At 36.0% G+C, this 17839-nt stretch overlaps 1 protein-coding gene across 1 annotated transcript in view; it reads left to right on the top strand.

The window, feature by feature from the left end:
- Window positions 1–17839, top strand: part of GYRA (DNA GYRASE A) — a 77802-nt gene that overhangs the window by 52919 nt on the left and 7044 nt on the right. The window contains exons 14-19 of the mRNA XM_088209585.1: window positions 10183–10269; window positions 10474–10567; window positions 11351–11421; window positions 11836–11925; window positions 13507–13632; window positions 13756–13913. Of these exons, the coding sequence (XP_088065711.1) occupies window positions 10183–10269; window positions 10474–10567; window positions 11351–11421; window positions 11836–11925; window positions 13507–13632; window positions 13756–13913 (626 nt within the window). The remainder of the gene's footprint in view (window positions 1–10182; window positions 10270–10473; window positions 10568–11350; window positions 11422–11835; window positions 11926–13506; window positions 13633–13755; window positions 13914–17839) is intronic.

Below are 17839 nucleotides of genomic sequence, written 5' to 3' on the forward strand. Positions count from 1 at the left end.
CCCTATGCCCATCAGGAGAAAGAGCACAATTAGGTATGTGAACTTGTAGCAAATCATTATTGTTGAGCCTATTCAAAAGAACAATCTAGACAAAAACCTGAATCTTTAAAGTAGGTTTAGCCTTCCAAAAAGCACCAGTGATAGTATTATTATGACAATTAAGGTCATGGTTAGCAATGATATCCTACGGGCTACATATTCACGTCAAATCACCGCTTGAAAGATTGATGACCGTAACTATCTACAATGGTTTAAGGCATTTAAATTTGTTTGTTGGGTTTTAGTAGCATAATGTAATGTGAAAATTGCTTTTGGTCACATTAATGAAACAAATGTTAAGACATAAATTCAATAAGATGCACAAATATTATTTAAGTTTCTCATAACAAAAATAAATTCCTAAATAAGACATAAACTTTCCTAACTAATAGATAGGATTCCCAAATAGGATAAACCTAAACAATATAAGCTCCTTATTTGCCTTTTCTGCAATAAGAACAGTCCACAAGAGAGTTTATAATATCACTCTCTTCCTGAAGAAAGAGCTTTCCCTCAAGCTCAAAGTCTGGATAAGATGTAAGGAAATGTTCACGGGTTTCCCAAGTAACATCAGCTATATCCGTTCCGTTCTAATGCACTAGAAGTTCTCAGATGCCTCTATTAAGTCGGGTATGCAAAATTGATGCTGGAGTGGGGATAACGTTACCATCTTTCACTGGGGGTTGCGAGGAAATTGAGGTTGGAGGTCTCCCTTTAAAATGTTTGAGAAGGGAAACATGGAAGACGTTATGAAGTTTGGACTCAACTGGTAGTTGAAGCTTGTATGCAACGATGTCCACATGCTATAAAATGGAAAATGGGCCGTAAAACTTTGGAAATAGCTTATGGTGGGATGCCGATGAGACAGAGTGCTAGCAATATGGTTACAGACGAAGCCATACAAGATCCCCTACCTCATAGGTTACATCTCGATGCCCCTTGTCATAGGTTCATACGAGTCTGTGCTTGCTGCAGTTTACCTCGGATCTCGGTCAAGGCTTGATCGTGGATAAGTAAGGCTTCATCTACTGCATCGACCTGAGAGGACCCAGGTATGTATGAAAGGAGACGTGGCGGTTTGCGTCCATACAACATTTTGAAGGGCTTGCCCTGGAGTGCAGTACGAAATAATGTGTTATAATGGTATTTAACCCATGGAAGCCACTAAATCCAGCTCTTAGGCTTGTCCCCCACGAAGCAATGAAGATACATTTCAATTGTACGATTCACCACTTCGGTTTGACCGTCCGTCTGTGGGTGATTAGTCAAAGAAAAAGTAAGTTTTGTACCACTTAAACGGAAGAGTTTTCTCCAAAAATTGTTGGTGAATACAACATATCGATCACATGTAATAGTCTCTGGAATGCCATGAAGACGAACAATTTGTTCGTAGAAAATTTGGGTAACTCTTGTTGCAGTGTATGAGTGAACCAGTGGAGTAAAATATGCATACTTTGATAATCTGTCCACAACAACAAAAAAATCGATTTTTTCCACACTTTTAGTAATCCATTGATAAATTCCATTGCAGTATTTGCCCAAATTTGAGTGGGAAGGGCAAGGGCTGAAGTAATCCGACTGTACTCAGATTTTCAGATTTGTGGTGTTAACAAATCAGGGAAGAAGACACATAGTCGGCAATGGTGGATTTCATCCCTTCCCAATAGAAATCGACTTTGATGTGATGTAGTCACTTTATCATGAAACTAGATAAAATGGAAGCAATTAATGAAGAGGTGGGTAACAGATAGATACGTTTTTGTAGAAGATCACCTCTTTCTGAATAACTCAAGTAGATTCTTTTTCTCCTTGCCCAATTTGTGAGTCTAGCTTTTGCAAAGAAAAATCAGCAGTGACTTTCTTGCGGATGACATCTAGAATAAATAACTGAGGGTAGTTGATTGCATTAGATGTTTTCTTGTTGTCGAATTTGGACAGAGCGTCTGCAGCACGGTTTAAATAGCCAGCCCAGTATTCGACAGTGAAATCAAATTCCAAAAGTTTGCCAATTCAGTGTTGTTAAGGAGAAGTAGTGATTCGTTATTCTAATAAAAATTTTAAACTGTAATGATCAGTGCAGATAAAGAAGACTCTTTCCCACAAATACAAATGCCAGTGTTGTACTGTCTTGGCCAACCCGATCAGTTCTCATTCATAATCTGCCAGTTTGTGATACTGTTCTACCAATTGGAAAACTAAAAAAAGAAATTGGGTGGTTGTTTTGTTGTAGAACAATACCTATACTGCCTCATGATGCATCGTATTTTACCACGAACAACTACTCAAAGTCAAGAAGTTGTAGGATCAGAGCAGCAGTTAATGGTTGCTTTAATTTATTAAAAGAAAGTTCAACTGCTTCTTCTTAACAATAAGAATTTTGTAGCAACATATTAATCAATGGTACCGCCAACTATCCAAACTCTTTAATGAACTTGCAATAATAACCGGTCAGACCTAAGAATCCTCGTAAAGTAGTCACTAAGTGGGGTTTTAGCCATTCAGTTATAGTTTGAATTTTTATAGGGTCTACTGTCACATCTGTATCATAAATAATATGTCCAAGATATGCAAATTGGGTATCCCCAAAGGCACATTTAGACTTCTTCAAGTATAGATGGTGAGCTTGCAGTAGTTCAAAAGCGAAATGCAAATGTAGCAAGTGATTTTCCTAAAACTTGCTGTAAATTAAGATATCATCAAAGAGAACCAGTATAAATTTGTGTGAGGACGAAATACTTCATTTATAAGAGTTTGAAATTTAGAAGGTGCATTGTACAAGCCAAAGGACATAATCAGAAACTCAAAATGCCCGTGATGTGTCCGAAAAACTGTCATTTCAATTGCCGAGTCATGTATTCTTACTTGATAATATCAGATTCCAAATCTAGTTTACTGAAGTGCTTGGACCCATGCAACTCATCGAGTAACTCATCTACCATTAGAATAGGGAACTTGTCCTTCACTGTTTTAGCATTGAGCTCGCGGTAGTCCACATAAAACTACTAAGTCTCTGTCATGCTTCTTAACCAAGAAAATCGGTGAGGAGAATGGGGGCTTGCTGGATCTGATGATTCCATGTTGAAGCATCTCACCACACTGTCTTTCAGTTTTATCTTTTTGAAGATGTGGTTATCGATAAGGTTTAACTACTACTGGTCCTGTTTCGAGTTATAAACAGATTCGGTGGTCACAGTTTCTGAGAAGTGGAAGGCCAGATGATTCCTGAAAAAGGTCATTAACCTCGGTTAAGAGTTGCTTTAATTCCTTCCCATGAGGATGGGGTCCAATAATATGGTTAAATTGTCAACCATGATGGGGCTGCAGTCCTTGCAACATGATACTAAAGTCTCAAAGGATGGGTCTTAGAGTTTGTAACTATATAATTCCTAATACCATATCAAATCTAGATAAAAGAATGATAAAACAATCAACAGTAAACTCATAATTATCCATTGAAAAGGTTACTGCATTGCAAATTCCAATGCTATGGGCAGTTTCTCTATCGGTCACTAAGACACTGGCTTCTCTGCTTCGTTGAACTTTGATTTTGAGACTTTTTGCAGTTGTTAAATTGATAAAATTGTGTGTACTCGCCGAATCTACCAAAGCCCATAAATGATAAGTGTGCAAGACAACCTTCACTTGCATACTGTGTGCCTTTTTTGACCTATGATTGCGTGTAGAGAGATTTCTTGTTCTCCTTCAACACTAAGTGCCGACTTTATTTTATTTGAATCTACCAACTCAAATTAAGAAAACTTTTTATATTGATGACCTGTGGAGTGTGCCTCATCGCAGTTATAGCACATGCCTTTTACTCTTTGCTCTGCCATCTCTACTCTTGATAATTTTTTGATAAATGGAGTGTTTCAGGATATGACTTTTGTTGCTCCTCCACTAACAGTAGTGGTTGTTCTTTTAGGTGATGAGGTTGCTGCGGAAAGTGTCTTGGAGGAGGTGCTAGGCCTATTGGTTGACCATGATCTCTTTTTCGGTTTTAGTTCTTTCAAAATGTGTTGCTTGGATTCAAATGCTTTTGCTAGATTCATGGCATGAACCAAATTAGGTGGAGTGTGGAACTCTATATCCAATCGAATTGAACCTGGCAATCCTACGGTGAACAAACTTACATACTAATTAACCTGTATGAACTTGTTTTCTCTTGGTAGTTTTTCTTGGAACTGTCTTTGATAATTCCCTATTGACCCTATATGTTTCAAGTTTACCGATTCTCCCAATGGGTTATTAGCTGTTGGCGGCCCGAACCTCAAAGAACAATAGTTTTTGAATCCAGTCTAGTTAATCGTAGGTAGTTTAGATTCTAACTGGTGGTACCACAGCTACGCATCTCCAAGCATATGGTAGGCGGCCAATCCAACCTTATCCCTTCCCGTATGTATTGATGGGTAAAAAAATTCTAGCTCTGGTGTAATCAGATTACGGGATCTTCAGAACCATCGAATGTTGGAAAATCTAAGTTGTTGTAGCATGGAACAACCCAATTACCTGGTGGATTATTTGCATTATGTGTTTGACTACCGGCTTGAAGCACTTGAGGTGGCTGTTCTTGTAGGTGGTTGCTGTTTGCAGTCCTTTTTGACTCTGTTTGTCTGCCATGATTTAAACTGATAGTATTTCTTTGAATTGCGAGGATAACTCTTGCAATTGACTGCCCGATCGTCTTTCAATCTCTATGCTCTGTGCCTCATTTGCAGCCAAGGCTTCTTGGAGCTTCAATCACAGATCTTCTTTTGTTGTAGAGTAGCCCATAGTGTTAAGCTCTGATACTAATTTCTTATGTTCTTGAAATCAGAATCTTGATCTTGCTTCTTTCTTTTGTTACAATTTCTTGAGCGATCTATTGTGAATTATTTTGAAACTCATTAAAGGGAGCATAGCACATTGGACCTCATTAGAGAGAGCTCTAATCTTTATATTGTAATTATAATTTTGGTTACCTTTTATTAATTATAGAGCCCTTTAAATAGGATTAGATGTATTACATTATAGGAAACTTTTATTATTTAGGTTTCTTAAAGCAAAAATAAAAGAGATTCCTAATTAGGAGACAAGTTTCCAAAATAAAAATTAAATTCCTAAATAAGAGATAAATTTTCTTAACTAAGAGATGTGTTTTTAGAATAGGATAAATCTTAACCATATAATAAAAATTAATTCCTAAATAAGAGATAAGCTTTCCTAGCTAATAAATAGATTTCTAAAATAGGATAAAACTAAACCATATAAATTCCTTATTTGCCTTTCTGCATTAAGAACGACCCACAAAAGAGTCTATAACAGTCTCACATGATGATACATGCACTATTTGATGCTATGGAATCTCTTTGGCGGTCTTCCTATATTTGTTGCCATCTTATGAACCTCTTTGGGTTGTTTTTAGCAGGTTGGACTTTTTTCTCCTTGTCTTTTTGTGTCTTTATTCTAGATTTTTCAGTTTGGTTATTTTTTTGATGTTGTCAAGGGTTTTTTTTTGTGATAGTAGTTTCCTTAGTGTTGTTATTGGAGGATCCTAGTGGTGTAATGTACTTTTCGATACACGAGGGTTATGCTTTCGCAAGCAATAAGTTTTGTTCTTTGAGTTTATGTGTCGGTAGGAAAGGATGACTTCAAATAGTAGTTTTGTCCTATCTATGCTACGTTTGAGTCTTCTTCAAATTACTACTCACAGTTAGAATGGCTATCACCTACTTTCGTGTACCGTTAGGGTTATCCCGTGGAGTATGAGCTTTTGAGATGAGGTAGTTAATAAAGTGGCCAAGTCGTCAGAGTGCTGGAAAGACAGGTCGTTCTCTTTAAGGAGAATGGTAATCCATATTCAATCCTATCTCTCTAGTAATTTCTACTTGATTTTTGTCTCTGTTTAGGATTTGGTTTGATAAACATATGCACCACTTTATTGGTAGGAGCGGAGGTTGAAAATTGAGATGAGCTACTGAGATGGAAGACATGTCGTCAATCCAAAGGTTCATGGAGTTTGGGTATTGGGAATCTTAGGCTAAATGGCTTTAGTGTTTTTCTCGGTAACCGAATTCTATGTCGCAGAGTGATCAACAGCCTTCATGGAGGTTGCAGGGACAGATGAGATGCCGTGATTGGTTGGTCCATTTATCACAGAAGTCCTTTGTGTGCAATCTCCTGAATTCACTCGTTGTTTGTACCTTCAACATGCATAAAAGTAAGAAATCATTGTAGAGTGCATTCGTGGGAAGATATTTGGATTGAGAGGAATCTTTGGCCAAGCAATTCCCATGGTTGTATAATGCTCCTATCTCTAGCTTTACATCTAAAGCCTGAAATTTTTTCACTTCCATGTTAATCTATCAGGAAGGCAAACTCTTAACATGCTTAATCTCCTAACTCTTTTGGAACCAACTCACATCACATCATGTCACATCTGTAAAAGTTCTTAAATAAAAATAAAGTCATAAATTAAATACGAAAGCGAAATAATAGAGTTAGAGTTTACATTTTTTACATAATAATTTAAAATGCCCAATAAGGATGTGAGAATGTCCATTTTAAAAGAATAAACGAAAAACAAATAAATAAGCATAATAGGATGACCTTTATTAGCTTTTGAAGGTAGTTCGGCTAATGAACTATTCATAACCCTCTTGTTGATCGGGATCTAGATCTGAAATAGTTAATGAAAAGTTGAGTTATACTACCTCAGTAAGAATATCACACTAATTATAGATATGGAAAACTGAATGTTGATAAAAATTAGAAAAAATAATTAATAGAGTTCTTAATTTAATATAAATTCATTTACTATAAACAAAGTCATTTATTCCATATTCGTGTAATAAGTCTTTATAAAAATAATCTGACAACTCATATTTATACACTTTTTATTATCATATATAAGATAATAAGAAACGATCATTTTATATTTTTATCCATTTACCGGTACCTCTGAGGGTTCATAGAGATGTCCTCCTACTCGTGAATCCAATATCCAATTAAACAATTAACTGACCATCCTCATAACCCGTACGGTAATGGACGCCAAACATTCTATCACCTTGATACCCCGTCCGGTATGAAGGTGAATTATATATCCTAATCCTTACTGGTAAGGAACTTCCCAGCCCCTTCCGACTGAGATAATGTTCACAGTAGGGTTCTCTATGTACCGGATCCGTCCGCCATTTCCCGAGTACCTAGTAAGTCTTTCCCATACAGATTTTCATTAGTATAACAATCAACCACACAATAAGCATACCTTATTTTATACTCACAGTTTATTTAAACAATAATATAGTTTAATACAGCCAAATAACCAATAATCGGAATATCGACATACAATGCAGGGGAATCAAATAACTAAATAACCAAAAAGACCCTAAAGACCATCAATTCAGTTACGCATAGTATAATAGTAAACAAATATAGGCAATATAGGAAAATAAATAGGTAATCGAAACGACCGTAAATTAACCAGTTCCGGCTCCACTAGTGAGTTGTAATTATTTTTAACGTTATCTAATTTTTCCTAAAAACACGCAATTATCGATTATTAAGTCTCAATTTACTGTAACAGAGAAAATGATGAGGGATCCTTACCTGAATCGGTGTTTCAAGATGTCGTGTTGCCTATTACGCTTACTAACGAGTACCAAGTTTTATTGAATTATCACTGTGTAATCCAAAATACTTGTCACATATATGAAAATACCTTATAAATCCAAAATAGGTGTCCAAAACTCATTTCGGCCAATTTTGGGGTTCTGGCACGGCGCTGCCGCCGTGCTCTGGCACCAGATCTGTTGTCCATGGCGGTAGTCCGCCTCGGCCTAGCCGGTTTTGGTCGTATCCCAGCAGAAAAACACGTTAGGGGACTCCGTTGGCCGGAAAACCACAGAAAACCAAACTCATCGGCGGGGGGGACTTCTGGGTGTGGCGGTTCCGCTAGTTCTCCTTCACGACTGAGGTTTTTTCTTCGGCTAACCTGTACAGAAAATAATGGTAAACACAATAATCGAAAAATTAAGTGAAATGGGAATCGGAAAGGGGTTCATCGGAAGGATTTTGGGGCTTTGGTCACGGCGGCTCCGTTGATATTCGTTAGTCGTTTCCGGCTTACTTGCTGTTCTTTTTGCTCAAATTTGGCCATGAGGTTGCTCGAAATCAAATTCTGAGCGGGTAGGGAAAATTTTTACCTCTTTGTGCGATCGGCGGTCACTCGGTGCGGTGGCAATCGGCAGTCGATGGTCGGCCTCCTTCTCCAGCGTTTGATTTTTCTTCTCCGGCGGGGGCTGGTGAGTAGCGTTTGGGTTCCCGTGATGCGAGGTATTCATACCCATCTCGCTTTGATCTGAGCCGTCAATTGCGATCGATCTCGTCCGTCTGATCGCGTCTAAGGGCCGTCTATCGCGATTTGATTTTGACCGTCCGTTCACGTTTAAAGAGGAAATGAATTTGGGCCGTCCATCGCGATTTGATCTCGACCGTCCAATTGCGTTTAAATAGGTAACAAATCTGGGCAGTCAATGCGTGCGGGATCGATCTTGTGCCGTTCGATTGCGAGGCATACGGATCGCTTGCGTGGCGCCGACGTTAGTATGCGTTGTCACGCGGCATGCTTCGCCTCGTCAGCATTGTCGACTGAGTGGTTCTACGTGACAGAATTTTTTCTATTTGGACTCTAACTCCCAGTTTCTAATTTTTCTTTCAAAAGCACCCCCTAAACCCATATTTTTACCCATTTTTTCAAAATTATTTTTGATTTCATCCATAATTTATTTTTTTTCGATAAATTTTTTAAAAAATTAAAATAAAATAACTTTTTATATATTTTGGGACGTTAAAATTGATCCCAGCCCCGGGTATTACAACATCATAATCTATCTAAAAGTAAATCTTGACATGCTTAATCTCTCAACTATTTTGGTACCAGCTCATGTCACATCACATCAAGATACTAGAACTTGGACCTTGGAACCATGGGGATGTTATACTTGTAAGTCTTTCCTTGATCGCCTTTTTAGACATCCAACTACTAACCTTCCCTAATGCCTTAAGGATTTTTGGAGAGCATCAAGTGTAAGGGTGTTTGCACGGACGATCATTCATGAAAGACTTAACACAAATGCGATGTTATAAATCTATCGGCCTAACCGAGTTTCGTATCCAAATATAGGCTTAATGTGTTAAAAAGTAGGGGAGGCACATATCCATTTATTTATCCATTGTGAAGCAACATGGAAACTGTAGGCCAAATTACTTGAATTTTTTATCTATATTTGTTACCACTCCAGGGGAGATATTTGAGGATTGTTACTTGTCTTTTCAAGTGTTGAGATATTTGAGGATTTGAGGATTGTTATTTGTCTTTTATGGGCCAAAGCTCATGGGAAGTATTCTAATCTAGTGATCATGGGCTTCATCAGGATTGGGAGGTGATTATTTTCCTCCCCTAGATGGTTTATAGGTTCATTTTTTTACTTCAGAAGATGTCTTGTTCTCCATAATTCTTTGTAGAGGACCACTTATCCTCTGCATATGTATTCTTTTTCCTCTTATCTTAGTAATACTTCTCTTTCTATTAAAAAAGTTGTAGTATTTGCATGTGGTGCAGCAAACCAGTCAAGATGTACTTATTGGACTAGATAACTCTTGCCAACTCCTACCCAACTGGTGATACAAATTTGATTCCTGGCGGCAAGATGATGCACAAATTTTAAGTTTGCATTTAATTGAATTTAAGGTTGTTATTTGTTAACCATCATGATTAATTTTTTTGAACAAAGTTACCCATCTGATTCCTGTGATGAGGTATCAGAAATATGTCAAGATTTCATATGATAGGGATATGACCCATATCTATGTTGTCTACTGAATTGATTATGACTCTATAAGGCAAAGAAACGATTACTACATATTCTGTTTGGCAGCAATTGTTGTGTGTTTTATTTGGCAGCAATCCATAGGTCATTTTTCCCCAAAATATGACCTGTATGTATGAGTTGTAATACAACAGTATTACTGTTGTAATGGAAAAGGAAGATGAAAAAAGGGCATCTTATTTCCACTATTTTATGACTAACTTTTGGGTTTTAACTTGATAATTTCTTCTGATCATCTACATCTACCGTTTTCCTTTTTCTTTTTCTTTCTTAGGCATTCTTAGATTTCAGATGCTCTGTTGTTGAGAGACGTGCAAGGTTCAAGCTTTCACAAGCTGAAGATAGAAAGCATATTGTTGAGGTATGTCAATTCTTCGCTTTTGGGAGATGTCAAAATGAATTATGGGTTAGGACTTTCGTGCTTCATGTGACCTAGACTGAGCAATTCTCCTTTGAAGATCAATACTGACATAATGGATTCAAATACCGACATAGTGGTTTCATTAAGTACTTTCTATCGAGGCAACGGCCTTCGTTTTAAAAAAATGGGTTCTCTTCTTTTCAGGGAATTGTAGTGGGACTTGATAATTTGGATGAAGTGATTCAAATAATTAGAAAAGCTTCAAACAATGCAGCCGCATCTGATGGTCTGATGAAAGGTAAGCTACTTTTATCATCTTTCTCTTTTTGGAGAGTTGCATTTTCGTTTGTTTGCCTGTGCACGTTTGTATTTATACAAGCTGGAACTGTTTTCCTGGCTAAGTTTCGTTGTGACTTTTGGTTTTGAAGATAGTAGATGTTATAAAGAGGCACCAAAAAGTGATACCAATTGACAGAGTACAACATAATTTCATAGAGAAAATAAGAGAAAAGTTGAAGAGAAATGTGAAGATTACATAAAAAAGTAGACATAAGAAAATATTACGTAAAAAATAAGGTGGTGAAATATATAGCATAAGCATAAGTTCTTTAAAAAGAATAACACAACAATGAAGAGTAAAACTGATCAAGTCTCAATTTGACATTGTTTTCTATTGTCTAGATCAATTACCTTTATATAAGCTACAATTTACATAAATAAGCGAAATATCAATACAATAAAGTAAAATCATAAGTTTCTAAATCTTAATCAAATTGAAATCCTTCTAAAATTAATTGAATACATTTCATGAATAGCTTAAAATGATGTAAAAGTACTAAATAGACATTGTAGGCACAAGAATATTAGTATCCTTAAAAATGATCCATTTTGAGTCTTTAACTTTTCTTCATTCTGCAAATAATGCTTTACTTGGAGAATTCTTGTTTCATTACAAGGAAGCATTTTGCTTTATCTGGTACTGGTAGATATTATGTTCTGTCTACCACATATTTGTCATCTCCTCTTTCTTTGAATAAACTTGATCTTGTTAGCCAACATATATGTGCTTTTGTGAATGCAGAATTCAATCTTTCTGAGAAACAAGCTGAAGCTCTATTGGACATTAACTTACGAAGGTTAACCCATCTTGAGGTAAATCTATAATTATCATGCCATTATAATTCCTTTCTAAATTTGATGCGAAACCCGAGATCAACAATGTAATCCAAAACCTCGCATATAACATTAGCATGTAGAAACTTAAATTCCTAAATAAACCATCTTTATCTAGTCCACAATCAACCTATGATTGAGAACTAAAGTAATTAGGAGAAATTGAATTGATTAGAACGCCACAAGAAATATCTTGATAAGTTAAATTAAATGAAGAAAATAAATTGTTAAAAACGTCACAAGTTATCTCGATAAGTAGACATCAATGCGCCGCTTGATTCCTGTGAGTTGCCCCCTCCCCCCTAACTCGTATCAAATTCACTTAAGTGTATTACAAAGATTGTACTTTGTACATTTGATATAATTAAAGAGATTGATATCCTCTTTTTGCAGAGAAAGAAGTTTGTTGATGAGACTAAATCTTTGATGGAACAAATTGTGAAGCTGCAGGAACTATTATCAAGCAGAAAACATATATTACAGGTAAAGTAATTCAATGGAAGCTGTTTATAAGCTCCTTCGTTCTGTACCTTTGCTCTGATATGAGTCCGTTTTTCCAACTCAGTGGTTTGTAGCATGCTGCATTCTGAAATTACTCTAATTTATCACTCACTAAACTTCATTTTTATGTCATAACTGATGCATTGTATTGTCAAATTATGTAATTTGTGCTTGCTTGATACTTCTTCAGTATTCTGTAAAAATGCAATATCAATTTTTAAAAAACAAAAGTATCAGCTGCTCTATTTTTAGGCATCAAGGGGTTAACATCCATTTATGAAGGGAACTTATTACAAGTGAAGATTCTTGAGAACATATTTTATATATTTGATTTTTAGCTAAGATGCACATTTTCTTTTGGGAGTTACCTTTGTCTATGGGAAGATTGGAGGCTCTTTTATATTTATTTATTTTTTCTTTCTCCTTGTTTTATTTGAAGTTTTTCTCCTTATCTTATGTTTGGATCATGGTAAATGGTAGAATTTTAATATATGGTATGTTACGGGCGTGAGAAAACCATGTTTGTTTCAATTTCTAATGGTAACAAATGGTATTTGACTGACAAATTTTGAGGTGAATTTTTAAACTACTAAAATGGTGGTATTTTGGTGGGTATTCTATTTGTTTCCTATTATACACCCATCTAATTTAATTAATTTCATAGATGTCCTGATAATTAAAAATTCATTAAATTAGTATGATAATATAAATAATTATTATTTATTTTATTAAATATAAAATTTTAATTTAATTATGTATAATAATTATTTATTTAAATACAAATATAATTATATTAATAAATAATTTATTTTTCTTACATACTTCTTTTATACTATTTACTATTACATATAATATGTAAGGGTAAATTAGTAATTTAGATAAAAATATAACCATACCATCCTATCATCAAAATAAAAATATGCCATTAACATATATTAATAGATAATCTAAACGTAAAAAAATTTTGCCATTACAATCTTATGTTATTACCATTCAATTACTGGTATTATTATACGTTAATTAACCATTACTGAAATTTATTCAAACAAAGCCTTAGATGGATACTTATCTTTTCGCTTTAAAATTTCAATTTCTCTCAATATTTTCTTCTCTTATTACTAATTTTTTTAAAAGAACATACTGAACATTGAGCCCATATAAAAATACACAAATAAGTCATGCTTTAACAAATCTTGTAAAAAAACTGGCATCATCTTCTAGAAACATCGATAAATGTTGAAACATTGATGTCTTCTTGCAACATCAACTGCCAAGGACTTTGACAAGAAATCTTGTAATGACAAGAAATCTTGTAATTTCTTCATTTTAGTAGGTCATAAATGAAAATTATTTCTTCATTTTTAGTCCCTAGGAAAACATCAACCTTAAGATGGTTTTTGACACTACCAGTTTCAACCATTTTCTTCCCTTCCCTCTCATTGTTCATCTAATCTTAAACTCAATCATTGTACTGCACTGTAGAGTAAACTTTTTTCTCATAGTTCATCTTTTTGAATTCTGATAAGATTTTTCCATTCTTTGTTTATGTCACGACCTTTTTAGTTAATACAACAAGAAGCAATCGAGCTTAAGAACAAATTCGCCAGCCCGAGACGGTCAATGTTGGAGGATTCTGATAGTGGTCAACTTGAAGATATAGATGTTATTCCGAACGAGGAAATGCTACTGGTGCGTGTCATAACTGGTCTCCTAAGTGATTGCTTTATCCTCTTTTAATGAATATTTCAAGAGAAATTACTTTATATTGCAAAGAGCTCACACCTTTACATAATTTGTGCATGTAATTTTCAGGCATTTAGTGAAAAGGGTTATGTTAAACGAATGAAACCCAACACATTTAACCTTCAAAATCGCGGCACAATTGGTAAATCTGTTGGAAAGCTGAGAGTCAATGATGCAATGTCCGACTTCCTTGTTTGTCATGCACATGACCACGTACTTTACTTCAGGTAATTCCAGTTGTCGCATCTTATTATTCTTTGATTTTTATACTCAGTCATTTGATGGCATCTGAGTCTAGATTGGGTTGCTATCATGTACCAATAGTGGGTTTACATTGTTTCTTTTGTCAGTGTGTTTCTTTTTCTTTTGGAGGACAGCTTTTCCTCCTTTAGTTTGTATTTTTCTTTCCTTCTATCCAATGATGTTTCTTCTTTTATAAAAAACATTATTCTATCTCTATTGCCTTTGGTGTGTGTTCTCTGTTGTGCACATGACAATGTAGTGTACTTCAGTTAACTCATTTCTCTTGAAAAGAATTCCTTTACCTAGTTTTCTTTTCAAATAATCCAAAACTCAGATAATTTGTTTGCAAATGTACGTAACTGGGATCATGCATAAACTTACTTATTACGCTAACAGAATATGCTATATCTAGCCATGTATACGATAGATAAATGAGCTTCCCAACTAGAAGTTGGCACCTGTTCTGATAAAAAATGCACTCTTCACTAGCCTCACCAAGTTTATAGTTAGGTTTTATAGGAGTTGGAGCTGGTTTAGAAGTTAGTCTTCTTTTTTCTTAGAGGGTTAATAACTTATTTTTGTTGTGAAATGAATATATCCTGATTGGAATGAGCTTTCCTCATAATACTTAAACCTCCCAATTTCCTTTATTCAACCTCCCTAATTATATTCCTTCACCTCCTATCTCTTTTTGTCATCATTGCCAGTCAATTATTTTATCAATATCAATTAAAAAAGTTATAACTCCCCCAGAATCTGAAGGTTAAATAAACAATATATTGTCTCTTAATTTTTGTTTATAACCTATAGCCAACAGTACCTTAGTAAGTCTACTAAACCATGTACTAGGTGATTGCTTCAGACTATAAAGAACTTTCTCCAACTTACAAACTATATCACCTGCCACGCTGTTACTGAATCCATGAGGAATATCCTTGTATGTTTTATTTTCCAGATCACTATGAATAAATGCATTCTTTATATCAAATTTGTTTAATTCTCAATCAAAATTAGTTGTCGAAGATAAGATGACCCTAACTATGTTCATTTTGCAATTAGCATGAATGTCTCTAAATTATCCACTTCATAATTTCACATTATACCTTTCCAAATACCCATTTACATCTCAAATAGTCTTTTTCCATTACGAAATTCTTTAACTCTCAAGTTTTATTTTTCTCTAATGTATCGACCTGAATAGCTTTCCTCCATTCTTCATTAGATAATGCCGTGGATAAGGTCTTTTAGCAATAACATGTAGTTTTGTAGGAAAAGTGAATAATAATTATTTGTACTCTCAACAAGTTAGCGAGTGTGGCGAAGGAGAGTTTTTGGACAGTGCTCGAGCGAGTGTGCTGACGTTGCCGACTGTGAGCGGTGTCGCCTGATTAGAGCAGGCATGGTTGTGGGGAGACGTAGGTTTCTGCTAATAGAAAGAAAGTTGTTCGACATAGTTGCAGAAGGAAAGGGGCTAAGGATTTTTGAGAATGGGAGGGGTTTCCAAAAATCAAGTTTTTACCAAAAGGAAAAGGCTGATTGGTTAATGGATTGTTTCAGAGAGTTTCGTTGGGAGAAAGGTGGGGTGATGTGGGGGAAGAGCTGGAGAAGCAATGGGGCACTATGTAGAAATGGGCGTGGAAATTTCCTAGCTTTTTAGCAGATTAAAAGTGAGAGGGGTGGCAGGCATACTCGGATCTTTTTGCCAGAGGGAGAGAAAGTTGGCAGGTGGTGGCAGATGATAGAGGTGATTTATGAGATGGCTGGGGTTCAGTTAGTGCCGCTGGACTGGGTGACAAAAAGAAGGAAGGAGATGGTTGAGGTAAGTTCGACTCCAATAAATGGCCCTCAAGTTCCTATACCAGCCGTAGCTAGATGTCCTTGTTGTAATACGGAGTTGGTGGTTCAGTTGGAACCGAAATCTGGTGTGTTTTTCGCCAAAACCCTCAAACAAGTCATACGGGAAACTAAGTGGGTTGAGAAGACAACATCCGAATCCGCTTTGAGACCCAGCCAATTCGAAATTCGAAAGTTCCAAAATGGTGTAGGGTGGACTCGATCAGGAATTGGCAGAAACGACAATCCTTCAAGTCGTTTCAGTAAAGAAAAAGCAGGTATGGTGTCTGAAAGAGATGGACCGGGCTTGAGGGGGAAAATGGAAAAGTGTCTTATGAGTCTTATGAGTCCTTTTTTCAAGAGGGGCATCAGATGGCTAGCAAACAGAGAATGAAACATTAACAGCCAGGAGGGATTGCATTAAAGTCTTTCCAGTCTTTTGATTCGCTTTGGATATCTTCTACTCTTGACTTTTCTATTTTTTGGTTATCTCAATGAATGTGTTAGAATCCTAGGGTAATAAATAAATCTATTGTTTTAGCTAGCATAAAACCATTAAGTAAGATGATGGTTTTCAGATCTTAGGTTCTAGGAAGAAGTCAGCTAACTCTTGCCTTATATATTTGGACTCAGGCTTAATCAAGAATAGAAGCTTTTTTCTCTTATAGTTCTGGAGTACCTGACTTTTAAGAGATTAATGGGTTCTTTTCAACTATTCCTTGACCCTATTCAACATAATGTCAAAATATTTAGGGTAAAAAATAGAAATAACATGGGTAAATTAATTTTTTGCATATATCAATTAGGGTTAGGGTTAGGGTTAATAATTCTATTGGCATCTTCATCACAGCCGCCGCTGCATCATGACGGCCATTGATTCCGACCATGATTGTCATCTCTTTATTACTTTGTAGCCTATAAAGAGCTCACTTTTTATGCTTATAAAAAATCAATGAAAAGAATAAGTATTATATCTCAGATTTTTCTCTCTATTGCTCTTCTACTTCTCTCTTTTTTCTCTTCTCTCTTCCTTTCTCTCAAGATCAAACAGTCATGTTGAAGGCTTATGACAAGGTGGTATCAGAGCCGGAGAATCTCAAAGCAATCACCGTGAAGGAGGTCGACCTTAAACTCTCTGCGTTCATGAAAGAATCATGTCGAAAGTTCAGCATGATCTTGGATCTACTCCGGGCAGTTATGCTGATTGGACCAAAGAACGCTCGGCGCACCTGGAAGTTGAGACCCATGAAGATAGAGGCCTCTTATCTCGCCCAAGCGGCACAATTCTAGAGTCGGAAAAGCAAGAGTTAGGGTTACCCTTTGTACCTGGTTCAGTCTAACCAAACTGGACCCGACCGGAAGAAGAAATAGATCGAGTTGAACCAGTCCGAACAGGTCCCATGTAAATCGGTCCACCCAATATTTTGAACCAAAGCAGTTCACCTGCTACACTTCTCTTTATTTCTCAAGTAGTAGTGGCCAGGAATCAAAACCCTAGAGGTCTCTCCCTTGACTGCCTTGGTCAACCAGACGGAAAAAGCTAACTTCTGGAAGCTCTATTCCAGTTCCATTTCAGCACTCGCAAGATGGGAACTTGCAGGCCTCTTGTTCTCCAAATGGTTTCTGTTATGGAAAAGGAGAAGCAGAAGGAGAGGTGGAAGGAGAAGCAGGAGAAGGAGAAGCGAAGAAGAAGAGGTGGAAGAAGAAGACATTACCGCAGTGGGAAGAGGCAGAGCAATTAGAGCAGCTGGCAGCGGCTGGGGCCGTAGTGTGAAGGGGCCATTCAGTAAAAATCAGCTTCCCTTGGGTGGAAGTAGTGGAAAACTGCTTTAAATAAAAAAAGATATACATAATAATATATTTAAATAACTACTTCAAAATATATATATCTATATATATATATAAAATATAAATATATTAAAAAATATAAAACTAAAAACTAAGAATTTTAAACAAAAATCAGAGGTTGGATTTTCAACTTTGGGGACAAGGTTGATGTTGAAGGGGAGAGTATTGTCGTAGCATTAAATGTAGAAAAAAGAAATAACAAAAGGAATAAATTAGTTTTTGCATGTAT

Source organism: Carica papaya, chromosome 8 (genome assembly GCF_054855325.1).
Source record: "Carica papaya isolate Zhongbai chromosome 8, ASM5485532v1, whole genome shotgun sequence".
NCBI classification, from domain to species: domain Eukaryota; kingdom Viridiplantae; phylum Streptophyta; class Magnoliopsida; order Brassicales; family Caricaceae; genus Carica; species Carica papaya.